The sequence below is a fragment of the Caretta caretta genome, chromosome 2 (genome assembly GCF_965140235.1).
Source record: "Caretta caretta isolate rCarCar2 chromosome 2, rCarCar1.hap1, whole genome shotgun sequence".
In the NCBI taxonomy this organism is placed as follows: domain Eukaryota; kingdom Metazoa; phylum Chordata; order Testudines; family Cheloniidae; genus Caretta; species Caretta caretta.
The window spans coordinates 61,431,825-61,450,693 of record NC_134207.1 but is presented as its reverse complement, the minus strand read 5'-3'; the positions used below and the strand labels follow the sequence as shown (position 1 = coordinate 61,450,693).

Sequence of the window (18,869 nt, the reverse complement as noted above, 5' to 3'; positions counted from 1 at the left end):
CCCAGATCACTTTTTTTCCCTTTCTTAAAAATAGGAACTGAATTAGCAGTTCTCCAGTCATAGGGTACCACCCTTGAGTTTACAGATTCATTAAATATTCTTGCTATTGGACTTGCAATTTCATGTGCCAGTTCCTTTAATATTCTTGAATGAAGATTATCTGCCCCCACCCCCACCCAATTTAGTCCCAAGAAGCTGTTTGAGTATGACTTCCACCTCAGATGTGGAAATTTCTACCTCCATAGCCTTGTTGCCATTAGCCACCCTGTCACTACCCCTAAACTCTTGATTAACTTCATTAAAAACTAAGGCAAAGTATTTGTTTAGGTGTTGGGCTATGCCTAGATAATCTTTAATTTCCACCCCACCCTCACCTGGTCCCACTTCTTTCCTTGTTTTCTTCTTATTTATATGGCTATGGAACCTTTAATATTGGTTTTAATTCCCTTTGCAAGGCGCAACTCTGCTTGGCTTTTGGTAGTTCTCACTTTATCCCTACACTTTGACCTCCAAGAGGTAGTTTTCCTTGCTGATCCCTCCCATCTTCCGTTACTTGTAGGCTTTCTCTTAATCACCTGTTTGAGATGCTTGCTTATCCAACTTGGGCTGCAACCCTTCCCTACGATTTTTTTCTCCTTGCTTGGGATGCAGGCTTCAGATAGAATGTGGAGGAAGGTTAAAATTACTTTCAGTCAAAGTTTCAGAAGTGGATACTTGAATTCTTCAGTCCAGTCCATTTCCCTGAATAATTCTCTTAATTTTTTAAAGTTAGCTCTTTTGAAATCAAGGATCCTCGTTGCAGATCTATTCTTGTTTATCCTTTGATTTAGTTTAAATTGAATTAGCTCATGATCACTCAAACCAAGATAGTTCTTTACAACCATCTCTTTTATGAGGTCCTCCATGACAGACATGCAGCCTTAGTCTTAACTAGTTATGCCAAACAATCTGTTCTATCTTGTGTTTAGCTGTGACACTCTGAGTAAGTTTCCAAGACCTGAAGAAGAGCTCTGTGTAAGCTTGAAAACTTGTCTTTTACCAATGGAAGTCAGTCCAATAAAACAGATTACCTTACCCACCTTCTTTCCCTCTCCCTTTTGTCATTCATTACCCACTCCACAAGAAAAGCTATTGACTAGTTATTTCTATAACACCTGAAGGGTTGTAAGAACTTCCTAGAACTTAGATGTAGTATCCTCACAAGTGAATTGGGAGGAACAAGGAGTAATGGAAGAATTGGAGTGGGAATAGAGGAGAGAAGACAATTTGAATAAGGAGCTAGTAATCAGTTGAAACTCCCTTCCTATAACCGCCTCTTCTTCTTTTAGCGATGGTCCCTATTGTATTCTACTGAGAGTTATAGGCGTGTGCCATACGTCTGGAGCTTGAGCTTTTGAAAGTAGTAGTGTGTATTGGTCCATGCATGCACCCTTGATCTGCCTCATGGTTACATCTGAGGTGATAAAGGGCGGGGTGGACTGACTGCGCCATCAGTTCCTTCTCATCACAGCATCGTCCAAGTCGGAGCCTCTTCTTAGGAGGAGAGGTCTCCATGCCCTTGTATGATGTCATCTCCTTGGAGGGTGCGTTTCCCCCCCTAGACTTACCTGCTTTGGGTTGTGTTCCCGCCCACTCCCATGGGGCTCCTGTTGTTCCAACATTCCAACAGCATTGCTAATTGAACCAGCCTCTGATTTCTCAGGGTTGGAGGACTCGGACGGTGCTCAGGATCCACCCTTCCTGTACTGCTGGTGTGACTACTCTAAGGCCCCGCCAGCTCAATGGCAATATCCTCTCTTTTTACATAGCACTTTCTACTCACTGTTCCCCATGAGGTTCTTTCCTCTCCTCCCTCCAGTGGCGGATGGGTCCGAGTCAGGTTTGTACTGGGATACCATTCCTTCTGTCTTCCCCCTCCACCACAATTATCACAGATGCATCGTCTGCTACGGATGCCGTGTTCGGAGTGGCCCAGATGGATGAGCATATGACTCAAGAGACATGGACTGCTCGAGAGTCCTGGATGCACATCAACATCCTGGAGCTTCAGGCTGTGCAGAGAGAGTGAGTGTTTCTCCTATCCATTCCTGTCACATCTTCAACATGTCAGACAACACCACCATCTGCTACATCAACAAGCAAGGAAGCATGAGGTCTCCTGCACTCTGCACAGAAGCAATTCACCATTGGGATTGGTGCATTGCCCACAAGATCCTGTTGTCGGCAGCATACCTTCCTGGGACTCAAAACATGATTACACACACTCTCAGCAGGAAGTTTGTGATTGACCATGAGTGGGAGCTTCACGGTGCTGTGGTCACCAGCATTTTCAACTGCATTTTCAACTACTACCAGGGACCTCTTCAACTCCCAAACCAACAGGAAATGCGCCCAGTACTGCTTCAGGGGAGGGCTTGGTGCCCTTTTCCAGGGTGATGCCCTAATTCTCCGCTGGTTGGATCAGTTCAGTTACGCCTTTCCCCCTCGGACACTTCTGCTATGGGTCCTGCACAAGGTCAAGTGAGAGAGAGCGACGGTCATTTCTGATAGCCCCATTCTAGCCTCCCCAGTTCTGGTTTCCCCTTCTTCTCTGCATGTCAGCGCACCCGCTACTTCCAGTGCCACCTCTCCCAGAGCATCCTGATCCCCAGACTCTTCACCTCCGGGCTTGGGTTTTGGATGGGCATCTTCATTAGAGTGGGAATGTTTGTTAGCAGTGAAGAACATCCTCTCAAGTAGCAGAAAGGCGTCCACAAGGTGATCTTGTGAGACTAAATGGAAGCATTTCATCTCTTGGATCCAGCAGAAAGAAGGGTCTTGTCCCCGAGGATGTGGCCATTCCTCTTGTAGATTACCTCCTCTCCCTAAAGATGTCTGGCCTCGCTCTCAACTCTATCAAGGTCCACATGGCTGCTCTCAGTGCCTTCCATCCTCTGCTGGAGGGGCATTCTTTCTTTACTCACCCATTGACTTCCAGGTTTTGGAAGGGCCTCCTGCAAACCTTCCCTCCTCTTCAGCCCCTCGCTCCCCAATAGGACCTCAGCATTGTCCTCAAGACACTGACAAAGTCACCCTTTGAACCTGTGGCCTTGTGCGCTCTCTCTCTCTCTCTGTCCTCTCTTTGAAGGTCGCCTTCCTGGTTGCTGTCACATTCGTGAGATGGGTTAGCGAACTGGGGGCCATGATGGCGGACATTCCGCCTGTTTACTACATTTCATAAAGACAGAGTTTCCCTACGTTTGCACCCCAAGTTCCTCCCTAAAGTTATCTCTAGTTTTCATCTCAACCAGCCTATACACTTAACTTCTTTCTTTCCAAAACCTCACACCTCGGTGGAGGAAAGGTGCTTTTACTCCCTCGACATCTGCAGGGCCCTGGCCTTCTACCTGCAGAGGATGAAACCCTTCAGGAAGACCCTTAAACTGTCACTATAGCTGAACACATTAAGGGGCAAGTGATTTCCATTCAGAGGATTTCGAAGTGGGTGTCATGGTGCATTATGCTCTGCTACCAGTTATCAGAGCTGTCTCTGCTCTGTGGGATATAGGCCTGCTCCATGAGAGCAGAAGCATCAACTACAGCTGTGCTTCATGACTTGCTCTTACAGACATATGTAAGTCAGTAACATGGAGCTCAGTACATATCATCTTTTCCCATTACGCCTTGGTGCAAGGCTGCTACGGATGCCTTGTTCAGAGTGGCTGTTCTCTGTTCCATGGTTCCATCATCTTCCTTGCACCCTCCTACTACCTAGGTACTGCTTGTTAGTCACCCTCAGGGGAATACAGTAGGGACCATAACTTGAAGAAACAGGGGAGGTTACTTACCTGTAACTGCAAGTTCTTCAAGATGCGTGGTCCCTATCTGTATTCCAAATCTGCCCTCCTTCCCCTCTGCTGCAGATCTCTGGTTTGTGGTGGAGCAGGAACTGATGGTGCAGTCGGTTCACTCCACTCTTTATCACCTCAGACAAAACCACGAGGGTGCATGCACGGACCAATGGACTCTACTGCTGTCAGAAGCTCCAGCTCTGGATTCATGGCACGTGTATAACCCTCAGTGGAATACAGATAGGGACCACACATCTTGAAGAATCTCCAGTTACAGGTAAGTAACCTCCTCTTACATCTACTATATGTGTAGAAACCTTGCAATATTTCATTATAGATGCCATTCTTCCGTTTGGTAAACAGTAAATTGAAAAAAAATATTTCCATAGATCTTTAATTACAGTTTAACAAGAAAGTTACACCTAAAGATAAAATGCTAGTATTTTAAGAACTCTCAAAGTAACTATAAATGATTTTGCATTTAAAATGCCTCAGTTGGCTAAAAAAAAAAAAGAGACAAAACAAAACTTAAAAGGTTTTTATAGATTGCAGGGTCTGTAACATGTTGGTTCTTGTCTGAATAAACTTCTTCAAAGAGCCAGATACAAACTGAAATTAAGACATGGAGAATAAACCAGTCACATTATTCCTACTCATAATATCTAGACCTAATTAAAATAGGGAATAGAAAGATGAAGAAAAAGTGAGTGAAAGTAAGACAGAGTCTGGGTTTTGCTTCAATAAATTGTTTTTGAAAGGTATATTATTTCAGAATGACTTTTTTAAAATTAGGTAAATAAGAATCTTTTATCACCTTGTCTGAGGGCACAGAAGTGGGAAGTTTAGAATCCTTTTGTTATTTTTAAGTTAGAATCCATAAATTTAAAAAAAAAAGCTGTTTGGAAATTGGAATTTCCATTCTCTGGGAAATACTGCCGTTAAAAAAAAAATTCATTTGAAATCAGATGTTTAAAATGATCTAGCTTTGTCTCGGAATCTGTGCTTGATGTTAAATATCTTCAAATATGTTAAATTCCTGACTTAAATAAAATTTTAACTTTCACGTTTGTCAAACCAGAGGCTTTGTTTAAAAACAAAATAGAAGTACATACCCAGCCCAATTCCATATATTTAATCAAAGGAAGCACCAAACTGAGACACTCTAAATAACTTCAATTTAATTAGTATCCAGTTTTCTGTAGTAAAGGAGTAAGAAATTTCACATCCACTAAATCCTTGATACCAGATCTGAGTTTGAACATCCTCCTTAATATCTAAAATTCTCAAAATAACCTGTTCTTCTGCTGCTACTTACTTTTTTAATGATACTGAATAAAACACACATTCCTGTAAACTAGTGTTTAATTCTTCCATTGATTGCATTCTGTCTGAAGGGAGGTGCGTCAGAACAGAAACAAAATCTGCATTTTGGAAAAAGCCCCGAGATTAGTTCAAGAAGAAAAATACGTGGCAATTTTTTTAAAAAGTGAAAATGCTGCTCATCAGGAGTGGTGAGAGAATGGGAAAGAGCAGATTCTGACCTTGGCTATTATATATGGCCTTTATCAAGGCAGGTGGGAGTGTGTTAGTTGCATTCCAAGTGTTGTAATGCTATCCTTTATCTTGTATGTTATAAGCACCTATACTAAATACAGGTACAGTAATAAATGTATAATTAGCATGGACATTTTCCAATTAAAGTTCTGTAATAGATGCATGTTTTTAACCTTATTTAACATTTGAATTATTTTTAGCCAGTGTCCTTTAGAATCCTGGATTTTCCATAAGTTAACTTAGCAGTTATAATACACTGTTAAGACTGACCATATAGAACGCATCTCTGTAGATTGTTTGTTTTAGAACATTCTGGATTTTCAGTTTGGGATATGTGTATGAACACACACATTTTAAAATAAAGCTTCTTCACATTAATATCATCTGTTGTAATTCCTTATACTTACATGAAGTATGCTTTTTTTTTTCCTCCATGTACCAATAGCAATGAATTCCTTGTACCAGATTGTAAGAGCAGATCTCTGTGGGAGAAGAGAGCATGCGATTTAAACTAATAAAGTGTTGCAAGGCCAGTTTAAAATATATAAAACATTGGGGTAGCCATTTAAGGAGGTGATGTATAGACATATCTTCTGCATGCAGGGAAGTTAAACCCATTCTGCATCAGGCCTGAAGTATTTTATTCACCCTCGGCCTGAAAAGAGGTATATGTATATAGGCAAAAGAAAATAGTGTTTGGCAACACGTTTGGTTTTTTTATAGCCTTTGAATGCTCCTTTTTTGTATCAGATTCATTGACTGACTTTTCGATGGGGTGTTTGACCCCAGTCCACAAAAGCATGCTCACTATCAGAGAGTCCTCAAGGTCAACCATCAGATATGGAGGAGGGCTTGTGTATTTGCAACCCAGATCCATCCAGTGAGAGTGAGCGTTTTATGAGGCAGCAACTGCTCAAAAAATCCATGGGACGTTGGAGAGCATCATGACCTAAAAAAGGACTTTCAGTATCTTCATATCTACTGAACCTTTAATTTAATACAGATGTGGCATGTTCCTATACAGACTTGCTGCATTTGAGGCATTTAATTGATAAGTACTGTATTTGGGTGATAACAGGTCTCTCATCCTTTATATCATTAAATATGTAGAAGGAATAAACATTAAATGTAAAAAGAAGGTGGCATTGTGGTGATGGGATTATGTTAAAGAGGAAACTATAAGCCTGTTTCTACTTCTCCACAGGTGATGATACTTCCCTGGGAGATGCTGATGACATTTTGAAGCAGTTTCCATCTAAAGGTGGCAGAAGGCCCACCTCTGTTGACACAGTAGCAACAGACCCCTGGCTGCGACCTGGAACATCAGAGACTGTGAAAAGATTTATGGCTGGGCAGTCAAACCAGGCTAAACTTTCTTCTGAAAACACATTACCCTTTGGTTGGCAGGGCCTGTCAACTGCACATGGTTAAATAAATCTATATTGAAACCAGCTGTGCCTTTAATCATAGAAGGAATGTTAATCACTACTGCACTTTTAACATGTTCATTTTATGTTCTCTTGTAAGAATAGTCTTATATGTAAATATTGTGAGCTATATGTATAGGGTTGTTTTTTAATGAAATGTTAAAGAAGCAGAAGCTGTAATGTAATATAATTTCTTTAAAAGGGAAAATAGACTGTGTACAGGATGTTTATTATATCAAGATTGGGAAGTGGAGGTTTTTTGCACTCTTTCTATAAGTTACACTGGTCAGTATGTTACTGATATTTCCAGTCTTAGATTTGAAGCTTGTGTGAATGTAGTATTAGATAAGAGGAGAACTTTTAACATTAAAAACTAAGAATCTAGAATGATTCTGCCCTCATCATAGCATAAACGACAAATCTTATATTCCTTTTACTCAAGTACTTCACGTGATTTTTACCTCGGTGCAGCAGTAGCTATTTAAAAACAGTGATAAGGGGTTGTTATAGCCTGTATTTGTCCAGTATTCAAGAGTTACTGGACAAAAGATTTATGTAAACAATTGGCTATTGCTGTTCCACTTGCTAACATTTTGCTTTCTTTTCCCAATCAATTTTGTGCTGAAATTCTAGTTATACATTTCTGCTTCTTACTGTTTGTGTTGATAATGCAGATATTGTTGAGTGAGTATTGTTAATATTTAATTTATGGTCACGATTTAAAACAATTGATGAAAATAAATTATATTTTATTACCAAAATTTAAAGCCTTCTCCACCTTTTGTGGAAATGTGGGTGAGAAGTCTGAAAGAAAGGCTTAGCTTCTATAGGTACACTAGCTTCTGCCTATGGCATAAAGGGGGTCCAACGACTAGAAAAAAGGTTACCAACCTTTCTGTAACTATTGTTCTTCAAGATGTGTTGCTCATGTCCATTCCACATTAAGCGTGTGTGTACTGCATACACGTTTGCCACCGATTTTTCCCTGAGCAGTATCCATTGGGCTGGCTCTAACACCCTTTGGTGACACACTCATGCGTGTTAGGGGCCCAGCCAGTTCCATACCCTCTCAGTTCCTTCTTGCTGGCTAACTCCAACAGAGGGGCAGAAGGGTGGGTCATGGAATGGACATGAGCAGCACATCTTGAAGGACATCAGTTACAGAAAGATTAGTAACTGCTTTTTCTTCTTCGAGTGCTTGTCCATTCCACATTAGGTGACTCCCAAGCAGTACCTTAGGAGGTGGGCTCAGTTCATGGACATGCGGATTGCAACACTGCTCTGCCAAACCCCTCATCGTCTCTAGCCTACTGAGTGATGGTGTAGTGGGATGAAAAAGTATGCACTGACAACCAGGTCGCTGCTCTGCAAATATCCTGGATTGGGACTTGGTCCAGAAACACTGCTGAGGAAGTTTGAGCTCTTGTCAAGTGGGTTGTCAAGAAGGTGGGAGGTAGGCAGCTGCCTGCTCATTGCACATGTGAAATCCTTTGGGCTGAAACTGGCAGGCCTTTCATTCTGTCTGTTGCCACAAAGAGCTGCATGGATTTACGGAACAGTTTGGTCCTTTCTATATAGGTCGGGGCACGCCTAAAGTCCAACATGTGGAGACGCTGCTCATCCATATTCTTGTGTTGTTTTGGAAAGAATATTAGCAGGAAGATAGCCCGATTACTATGAAACTGTAAAAATCACCTTCGGGAGGATCATGAGGTGGAGGCGAAGTTGAACCTTGTCCTTAAAGATCATGGTATACTGGATTTCTGACATAAGGGCCTTGATCTCTGAGACCCTCCTGGCTGAGGTAATCGCTACCAGGAAAGCAACCATCCAGAAGTACGGTAAGGAGCACAACTCCAGCGTCTCAAAGGGGGGGCCTGTGAGTATTGAAAGGACCAGGTTTAGATTTCACTGGGGAATTGGTTCACAAATCTTAGTCTCTCTAAGCCCCTGAGAAAGCGAACGGACATTGCTTGAGGAAAAAAAACTACCTACCATCCACTGGAAGGTGGAAGGCTGAGATGGCTACTAGGTGTACCTTAATAGACAAATTGGGTATGCCCTGATGTTTCAGATGAAGCCGATACTCCAGCACAGACTGGAGAGGTGACCTAGTGGGTGAGAGGCCTTGTTGGGATGACCACACGGAGAAACACTTCCACTTCGCAAGGTAAGTCACTCTAGGAGATGGTTTCCTACTACCTAGTAATACCTGGTGGGCTTGCTCTGTATAGGCCAGCTCTGCTGGGTTTAACCATGAAGCTTCCATGTGGTCAGGTGGAGGGCCTTGAGGTTTGGGTAAAGCAGTTGGCCGTGATCTTGTGAGATCAGGTCTGGGAGAGGTGGGGAGGGAGTGGCATTGGGGCCATTAGTGACAGGTCCCCCCAATGTGCCGAACCAGTGCTGGCATGGCCGTGTTGAGTCTATAAGAATAACCCTTACTCTGTCCTGCTTGACTTGAGTAAGACTTTGTGCGTGAGAGGAATGGAGGAAAATGCATAGAACGGATGCTTTGTCCAAGGGAGGAGGACAGCATGTGTGAGCGAGCCTGAGATGTGCCCGCATAGAGAGCAAAACTACTGATGCTTTCTGTTTTGCTTGGTTGCAAACAGGTCTACAAGGGGAGTCCCCCACCACTGGAAGATGGCCTTGTCTATATCGGGGTGAAGGAACCACTCGTTCCGAAGCAAGAGGAGGTGTTCCAACGACTGTCGTGGGTGGTAAGAAGGAACTGAGAGGGGGGTGAAGCTGGCCTGCCCCCATATTACTGGCTCATGAGCATATGGCACCAGAGATGCTAGAGCCGGCCTGATGGATACCACAGAGGGAAAAATCTGCAGTGACTGTGCATGCAGCGTGTGCACACCTGACATGGCCTGGCCATGAACCGGCACATACTAAGCACCAGCAGAGAGAATGGTAGAGAGAGGTATGGTCAGGTAGGGTGGCATGGATTGAGGTAGGATGTTTCAGATGGTGTTAGTTTTGCCTTTGAAGAAATCAGCAAGAGTAAGAAAAGAATGTGTAGAGAAAGGGTAGAAGTAGTGGAGGGGAAAAGAGTTAAGGAAGAGTTTCCATCTTAGAGAAAGTCTTATTCCTGTGTATGTATTCCCTCTCAAAGGGCAGTCAAAGCTGGGAGTGGAGGTACAGCTAAACAGTGGGAAATAGGCAAGTTCCTCAAAGCTTACATGGCAAAATGGGCAGAGTCCAAGCCTAGAGGCTGGCTCTGTACCTGTCTGCAGCAGATACCAGATCAATGGCCACAGCTCCTCCTCGCAAGCATTAAGTGAACAATGTAGTATAACTAATCAAACATGTAAATGTTTTTAGAAACATCATTTTGGAAATCGCAATCGCCTAAGTTCTATGGCAGTGATTACGACTCTTAATGAACTTTTTCGTGTGTACGCTTGCTGTTCTAAAAATGGGTTTCTCTGTTCAGCAGGGTAAAGCCTGTGGCACAGTAAGAAGGTTTAACTCCTGATTTTCTGCCTCTTGGCATCTTCACATCACCAGCCTTCCTGTGTGCTGAAGCACACGGAAAGCACTTCAGTTTCACAATAGATTTAGAGGTTTTTCTTGTGGGTGTTGGGCTTCTTGGCGTTCCTTGCTTCACCCCAGGTAGTGACTGCTCAATACCCTCAAGATAGGGAAGCTCTCCAAAATGAAGGAAGAATACCGAATATGCTTCCTCTGTCCTCATATCTCCTCTGTCTTGCTGTGAGGGGAAACTTCGCTTCTGTTCCCAATGATCTCTCTTTGCTAGCCCCTAACAGCTAGCACCAGTTCCAGCTGTGTACAGCGCAGCTTCTCTTGCTGTGCACCCCTATGCTCCCTGTGAGAGCACTGAGAGGGGACAGGGCTTAGCTGCCAGTTCAAAGCCAGCTACACACTAGACACCAATTCCAAGCCAAACGGTGGTGGTGGTGATTATTGGTGTTCGAGGAGTGCCTTAAGACCCCAACCAGTCTTAGGTAATTTACAAAGTTTCTACTCTGAAGAGCTTCCAGTCTAAGGCTATGTCTACACTATGAGCTAGAGTGTGAATCCCCAGCTCCCATATGCCTATTAGCTGAATGAGAGCTAGTGCGAGGATAAAGAGCAGTGGGGCCATGCAAACATGGACAGCGGCAGCAAGGCTGAGTATGTACCCACTGGTTTCAGGCAGGTTTGTAAGCAGCATGGCTAAGCCGGGCCACGGCTGGCACTCTGGCTACACTACTGTTTATACTTGCGCTAGCTGTCATCAAGCTACCCTGAGTGTGTGTGAGAGAGCTGGGAATCACACCCCTAGCTCATAGCACAGAAGTAGCCCTAGGTAGGTCTGTGCTATGGAGAAACAGCCCATTTCATCTTGAACTGTTCTACCCAACAACTTTGCAGCATGGAGACTGCTAAAGCTTGTGTTGCTGAGCTTGTTCTGATAGTCATCCAACAATTCCTGGTGCCTCTTTGTTCCAGCCCTTCTGCCTACTCACTTCCTTCTCATCCCATCTCTACCAGAAGCTACTTGGTTGGTGTTAACACTTCAGTTCCGCACAGCTTTGCAAAACACCATTAGAAGATGTCCAGCACTTGGTGTGCTGCTAGCTGGTTGGAGGCACATGCCAAGGTTCTTGCTAACTTGTGATGTAAGTACAGCAAGCAGCATGATTTTGGGAAACGTGTCGGAAACGTGTCGGAAACGTGCAGGTGGGGATAAACTGAACTGCTGTGCAGTGCAGAGAGCACCTTAAACACTTAAAGACCCTCTACTGCAAAGCTAAAGGGATGGCACCAGCAGTTCCAGGAACTCACCTGCTACCTGGCCTTATTATGAGGCATTTGAGCAGTTGCTGATGATTGCCCAGAGGCCTCCATGACCTACTTCTGAACGTGGATGATCTGATGATTAGACCAGAGGGAGAGGGATTGCACCAGAAGAGAATGTGGATTCTGAGGAACAGACCACAATGCTGGTAGCTCAGGAGCAGACCAGATGAGGCTAGTGTGCAGCCTGGGTCAGTTCTGCCAGGACTTGTTCAGGGATGGGCCCAGAAAACAACCTGGAGCAAGAAAGGGGGGAGCAGCAGCAGGAACTACATCCATGGTTAGGCTAAGTGGCGTCTGCCGTCTTCTTTATTACCATGGGCAAATTGTAGCAGATGCGGGGAGGGATTTCTGCATTATGACTTGTTATGGAGATTACATGCAGTGTGATGGGTTTTGCTTCAGTTGAGGGTGGAAGCCACAACATTTTCCTGGTGCTACTGCTGCACCTCCCTGTGTGACCCTGAATGAAAGCCAGCCAGGGGAGAAAAATGTAAACACAGAACTGATTTGTTACGATCTTGGCATTTTTAAAAAAGATGCAGGGTTACAGACTGGACCAACTCATATACTGCTGTCTTTGTAACTGGCATAGCAGAGGAATGGTAGGTAGATCTTTACTAGCATTAAAATATTATCTCAGATCGCATGATTTAAGACCCAGTGACTGAATTAAGTAGAAAAGTCCCTTGTAGACTGTCAGTGGCATGCTGTCCAGATTGGGGCACAGGGAAGGGGAGGAAGTCAGTTGTGCTTGTTTGCAACCTTCTGCATTGTAGTTCAGCATCCTGTTAGTGTTTGCCTGAATCTTCCCCCACTCCTAGCAGGTGCTGCTTAAGAATTTTCATGTGGAAGAAACTGAAGACAGATAAGTTAGGCAGACTTCCACCTACCTCAGCTGTAGCTTGCGAGTCCTCTTCATTCCTTAGGACTGTGTTTAGTTCCCACTTGATGAAAAGTTCCTTTGCTTGGATGGGATTCCAACAGTAGCCTGGAAAATTTAGTACTTAGTCTGTGATTTCCAGACCAGTAATATCCCACAGCCTGAACTAATGTTGAAACCAGTATGAAGCCCCTGATCTGATTGGGGTGTAGGGCAAAATTAAAAAAATTAAATCTGAAATTCTTACCATACGGTATCTTTGGTGAGGATATGTTGCAAGAAGGAGCTTGTGAATAGGCTGTGTATACTGTTTGCCATCTGTATCAAACTGTGGCTCTGCCTGGTTACAGAATGTAAAAGGGGGAGGGGAGTTATCAGTGTCTAGGAGCCACAGGCATAGACCAGAAACCTATTGTGCTAGGTGCTGTACAAATCTCTCCATTTTTACCCCTCACCTAATGAAAAATTGTGCTGGTTCATTTTCTTGGCCAGGCACTTCCACAATCACACAGGATCCTCAACCAGCATGGGAAAAGGAAGAGGGTTACAGATGACCTGGAGTGGCCAAAAGTGAAGGACAATAATGATAGTAGTTTTCCTCAAACTGATCAGAGAACTCAGCCTCAGGCCCAGATCACCCCTAGGCTGCAGCCTTCAGTACCATCACCCATGCAGCTCCTGGAAAGTTCAGGAGCTAGGTGGGTTGGGAACAAGTCCACGAACTAGAAGGGATAGATGTATCCTATGCACTACACCCCCCACCCACCAACCAGAGGTGGAAAGAGACCAGGAGGCATTCTGTTCCACAGCCAGTGAGACTGGAGCTTGGCCAGCAGTTATTTACATTTTACACACTTGTAGTTATTGATGGACAGACACCTGGTATGGCTCTAGTGGCTATGTTAATTAGTTGATTTGACTGTACCGTATCTTTGTGGGTGAGTGCTTGGCACCTGTCTGACTCTTCAGTCATTCCCAAAGATTAAAAGTGTCACATTCTTGTAATCATATAAAACCAATAGCAGTGCTAACCAAATAAATGTGTACTGCTATATACATGTTCATCACCTCATTCCCCTCACCCTGTGATGCAAGTATGCGGGCACACAAGGTATCCCTCCTTTCTCATGATGACTTGGACCCCAGCCCTAGTGATGAGATGTAAGGCTGGTGCGGGGAGTTTTTAGATGGCAATAGCAACCTGCTTCTGGAACAGCATTGCCTCCCTCATTTCACAGGCAGGGCAAGTGCCTCACACTGCTCCATGAAAGTCTATTTCCTCCTGTTGGTCATTCCATCACAGTGTGTGTGTGAGTGAGCTGTCCTGCACCAGAAGTGTTGCTCTACATGGGGAGAATCCACATAAGCTGCAGCAACTGAGGGGACTCTGAGTCCTGCCACTGAAATGTCATCCACCATCTTGCATAACATCAATCCTGCTACATAAGCAGGTCAGGCACAAGCAGCAACAGCTTATCCATGACTTGGCCCCAGATAGGTGAGAAGCATGTAGAGCAGGAAGTTCCTCAGACATGTTGGTGGCTAAAACCCCTTCCATAATAAACCAAGGCCTAGAGAAGCTTCAGTTAATGTGACAATCTGAGATATAACCCAGAGCCTGCTCTGTGTAACTGTTTCACCAGTATGGATACATGTACAATTAGGTATGGGTCATGGGGTGCTGGGAGGAGAGCTTAGCTAGTACTTGTCTGCTTCCACATGAGTCAGGACACAGGTACATACTGTACTATGGATATATCCTCAGAGGCAAGACAGACAGACAACCATAATGTGTATTTCTCTTCATTCAACTACCAAACACATGCCCTTGTTCATTTTGAGTGCCTCCTTCTACTCTAACTCATTCCCACAGAAAAAAACCCAGCCTTATGCCAGAGAAAAACAAGCCCTTAAAATCCCCAAAAGTCTGAACCTATGCTCCTGGCTGCATCCCCGCTCTCACTCCAAGTGAGCGTATCATTTCTTAGAAGTTCAGTATATTTAGCTTCATTTGTTAAAAACAGAAAGAAGAGCATGAAAGGTCAAGGAAACAGTGAAACAAGCAGGTGCAGATTACATTGGTTTGATTGCACTGATGAAAGAATTCAAAAACTTTATTATTGACCTATAACCTGATTAGAATATGCCAGATGAGAACCAATATTGTACAGAAAGTTGTACAGAATTTTTACATAGAAAACTTTACATATCTGTACCATATACATTTTATTTTGTCCATCTGAAAAAAATTTCTACATCCACTGTAATACAGAATGCTTGTCTTTAACCATCAGGGCACAATTCACAGTATGAATACATTTCCAATAAATTTAACCATCCCCAAACCATGCCAGATTTGTTACTTTAATATATTCAACATTAAATTCTGTACATAGAGTGAAATCTACATCAAACAAACAAACAAAAAAAAAAGGTGACAGCAGACACAACCTAGACTGTTTGCAGTGATTCAAGTTCCAGTCCTTGAAGGATCATCATATTTCAATGGCTCTTTATATTTAAAAGCCCTAAAACAAGTATATTACAGGTAGTTATGTCAGTCGTGAGATTTTCTTCCTCTGTTCTTGACAAAATTCAGCAACACTAACTTTTGAGCTACAACAAAACAAAAATCATAACTCAAAAAATAAACCCAAACTTCTAGTGCATCTGGTAAACCATAAAATGTTATGGGTTTTTAGCAAATCAATAAGAAAATACAGAAACAAAACAATGCAGGAAGAACTGTATAGTGTTTAATAATTTATATTACAGACCTGCATCTCTGTACATTTTTCACAGAAGGATGATTACCAATATCTCAGACCGCCTGAGTGTGCAAAAAATTTTAAGAGTAAGAATATCGGACATAGTTGCTAAATACCTTTTACCATGAACAATAATTTTCCATTCTTTTTTCACTATAAACATTTTATCCTTCAAAATACAGCTCTCCTGAGTTGTACTTCTGGCAGAAGTTCAAACCTTTACATATATAGTTCTTTGGGTACGTTTTAAATTCACACCCGCCATAAACATCTGTTGCTATACTGCTGTCTAGGACAGTAAAGGATATCGTAGCCCATGCTGACAACAGGACTGTGCTAAAAACTGGCTCTATGCTCAACATGAGCCAGGAAAGAGAACCAATAGAGATAATCCATCAGAAAACTGAAAGGGACTGGAGTGTTGTGAGCCTGAATTACAGTTGTAAGTATCTGTACCAATAACCCTTAGATACACGTTGCCATACAAATAAACCGTTTTTATGGCTATCCAGACAGAAAGCCTCAGCTACCTGGTCCTTTTAAATAGCTGAGGGATGTAATCTCATAAGAGAGCAATATTCAGTCAGCGCTTGCTACTGCTTGTTTGTTCCAGGCTCCTGCTCTAGTGGTTGGGATATCTGAAAAACTACACCAATCCGCAGGAAAAACCTTCGCAGAACAGCTCGAAGTTCAGGAATTAGGTCAAACTGCATAATTTCACACAAGAGAGGGTAGTAGAAGGAGGCATGAGCTTTGAACTGAGGAGGGAAAAAAAAAAAGTTATTCTATTATACATCAATCTTCCCCCACACCTCCACAAGCCTGTGCTTTAGAGTGAAGGATTTCAAATGCTATGCATCAAGGTGAGACACAGACACAAAATGATGACAAATGTTAATGGAGCTCAAGGACAAACAATTTTATAGGTATCCTGCAGTGGCTATATACTGTACACATTTTTTTTTAAACTATTGCTCATTCTGAGAGAGAAGGGGGTTTTCCTTTTCCACTGAAGATTTGTGCACCGTGTCAGCTTACATTTGCAGCATGGCATCAAATTTTACTAAACCCAAGAACGTTTAGTGGGGTGTGGGAGCCGCGGAGGAGGTCTCAGATGAAACTACAATAATTACTTGCTGTACAATTGCTGAAACATTCTAATTTATCTACAAGATTCATTCCAAAATTCATTATTACACATAGCATAGGAGTATACAGGAACTGGGTGTTATGGGAAGAATTAGGAAAAGAACATATTAACCACCAATCCTTCCCTCATAGTAGCTTTGTGTGGGAAGCAACTTTCAAAGACCGCCCTCAAGGCAGACGTATCATGTCTTTCATGTTTTTTTATTACAGTATGCTTGTCCTCCCTGCCATCCTCCTCCTCCTCTCTAGTGTCTGTCATCGTCCCCCATGTACTGTCTCAAATTAGACAGTAAGTTCCTTAGGGTGGGACATTTTCTGAATTGTCCGTAAAACAGCACAAACATTTAAATGTCTATAAGTAACTACAAAACCATATAATATCTTAGTACTTTTTTGGCTTCATGTTTTTAAAGTTTTTTGAGCATATCAGTGTTCAGATAATAAAACTTGGAACCAGTTCTTATTTGAGTACTATTTTAAAATAGCTTTTATGCAAATACTTACTCTTTCATCACTTATCTTGAGGACCTTAGTCAAGAATAAGAGTAGTAGATTAGTCCAGGCTTCCCGATGACTTTCTGATGTAAGAGTAAGGAAGTAACTTAGAGCTTCACTGCAGACACTACAGAGAACATAAAATTACAGAAGGTAAAGTGTTTACAAATACTATTGTAACCATAATAAATACTGAACGAGCCCTTGGGAAGAATAGAACCATTTTGGGAAAGGGAGCGTGAGCCTCATTGCCAAAATAAATGAGAAGTGCCCTAAAAATGTAAGTAGGGGAGAGAATCTCAAACCCCATCCCTGTTGTAGTTTTGCACAACTGGTACTTTTAACAGTCCTAGGATTAATATCAGGGACGCTGCCTGTCAGGATTGAGCTGGACTGGCAAAGCATTGTGCCTGCCCCAGCCAGTGCTAGCATGCTCAGGCTGATCATATTTTCTTCCAATATATTACACAAAACGGTAGTAGCAGGCTCTCTCAGAGGCGTTAGAAAATGACAGAAGCAGAAAGATACTTAAAGTACTTCTATATTTCATATAATTTTTGGATGTGATAACAGACCTCACACAGATTTATCACTCTTTCAGAGTCACTGGATAGTCTGTAAATCTCAGTGCTATTACCATTGTATTTAAATCAAGTATTGTTCAGTCACTTGAAAGGGTTTTGTAGACTAAACATTTTCTTCCAACAAATATGAGAGTTCAGAATAATTAATAACCAATGCCCCCAAGAGGCAGTGTGTGTCAGTAGGTTCCTGAAGCTCAGTGGCACCTGGGCCATTTCCTACAAGGGAGAGTATGTAGTGAATTCTCAAAGAAAAATGGTGTCTATTCTCAGATTCATGTGAAAAGTTGACCTCCTGCTCCCCTTTAACGAACAGCAGCAGCAAAAACTTCAGGAGCAAAGGAAATCCCCACTGCCCCCCACCTCCGCATGGAACACAAACTAGGGTTAAGGCTGACACCATCCTATGTTCTGCCACTTTTGCAAGGTTTTATGGACATGGCAGGGAGAGAGCGGAGAAGATCAGAAGAACTGCACTCTTCTACACCACATCAGGCATTTCAGCTGTAACTTTCATTGTAAAATTTCATTTCCTTTTCAACACTATATAAACGTTAGCAACTGTACATATAGCAAGTCAGATAGAGCACATTAATGTGTTTCGTGCTTAAAAATATGTATTTTAATGTTACAGCTGTTACAATGATCTTACTTCAGTAGTCTTTGCTGGACTTCATCCCATGCACCGGTGCGGCTTTCATCCATGTACATGCGGAAAAGAATGCGCAACCCACAGGCCAGGCTACTAGTCTCCTGTTTCAGAAGATTGGGCTTTGATTTGCCTTTAAAACCTGGAGAAATGCAAGGAATACACTTAAATTTGTTACTTTCATCTTGAAGTTTCCCTTTGTACTTTTATCTTTTTAAAATGCTTGTTTGCCAGTAAGTGACCACTACAGATTACCCATTTATTTAGATCTTGCAGCAGACAGCACCATAGGGCAGTGCTATTGTTTGGGGTTTCTGTGTACTACCTTGATTATCATACACATTGTAAGGAGAGTGATCACTTTAGATAAGCTATTACCAGCAGGAGAGTGGGGTGGGGGGAGAAAACCTTTTGAAGTGATACACACCCATTTTTTCATGGTCTCTGTGTATAAAAACATTCTCACTGCATTTTCCACTTTTATGCATCCGATGAAGTGAGCTGTAGCTCACGAAAGCTTATGCTCAAATAAATTGGTTAGTCTCTAAGGTGCCACAAGTACTCCTTTTCTTTTTGCGGATACAGACTAACACGGCTGCTACTCTGAAACCTGTGTACTACCGTAATCATTTGCCTGGCATCATTTTCCTGCATGATCCTGGATGTGTTTGAAGTCTGTGACTATGATAAAAAGGTGGGGCCTGGAGGTCTGAACATAGGACGT

General features: G+C 42.7%; 2 protein-coding genes across 11 annotated transcripts in view; one reads left to right on the top strand and one right to left on the bottom strand.

The window, feature by feature from the left end:
• CSPP1 (centrosome and spindle pole associated protein 1) overlaps positions 1-7,560 on the top strand; it is a 179,546-nt gene extending 171,986 nt beyond the window's left edge. For 7 of the 9 annotated variants that reach the window (XM_048840876.2, XM_048840873.2, XM_048840874.2 and 4 more), the window contains one exon: positions 6,589-7,559. In XM_048840876.2, the coding sequence (XP_048696833.1) occupies positions 6,589-6,815 (227 nt within the window). In that variant the 3' untranslated portion in view covers positions 6,816-7,559. Of the gene's footprint in view, positions 1-6,588 lie in introns of all 9 variants that reach the window. The other 2 variants (XM_048840881.2, XM_048840878.2) reach the window with 1 other exon arrangement.
• A 7,021-nt stretch (positions 7,561-14,581) lies between these two features.
• ARFGEF1 (ARF guanine nucleotide exchange factor 1) overlaps positions 14,582-18,869 on the bottom strand; it is a 186,475-nt gene continuing 182,187 nt past the window's right edge. For both annotated transcript variants that reach the window (XM_048840867.2, XM_048840868.2), the window contains 3 exons: positions 18,149-18,287; positions 16,925-17,042; positions 14,582-16,029 (listed from right to left, as the gene is read on the bottom strand). In XM_048840867.2, the coding sequence (XP_048696824.1) occupies positions 15,865-16,029; positions 16,925-17,042; positions 18,149-18,287 (422 nt within the window). In that variant the 3' untranslated portion in view covers positions 14,582-15,864. The remainder of the gene's footprint in view (positions 16,030-16,924; positions 17,043-18,148; positions 18,288-18,869) is intronic.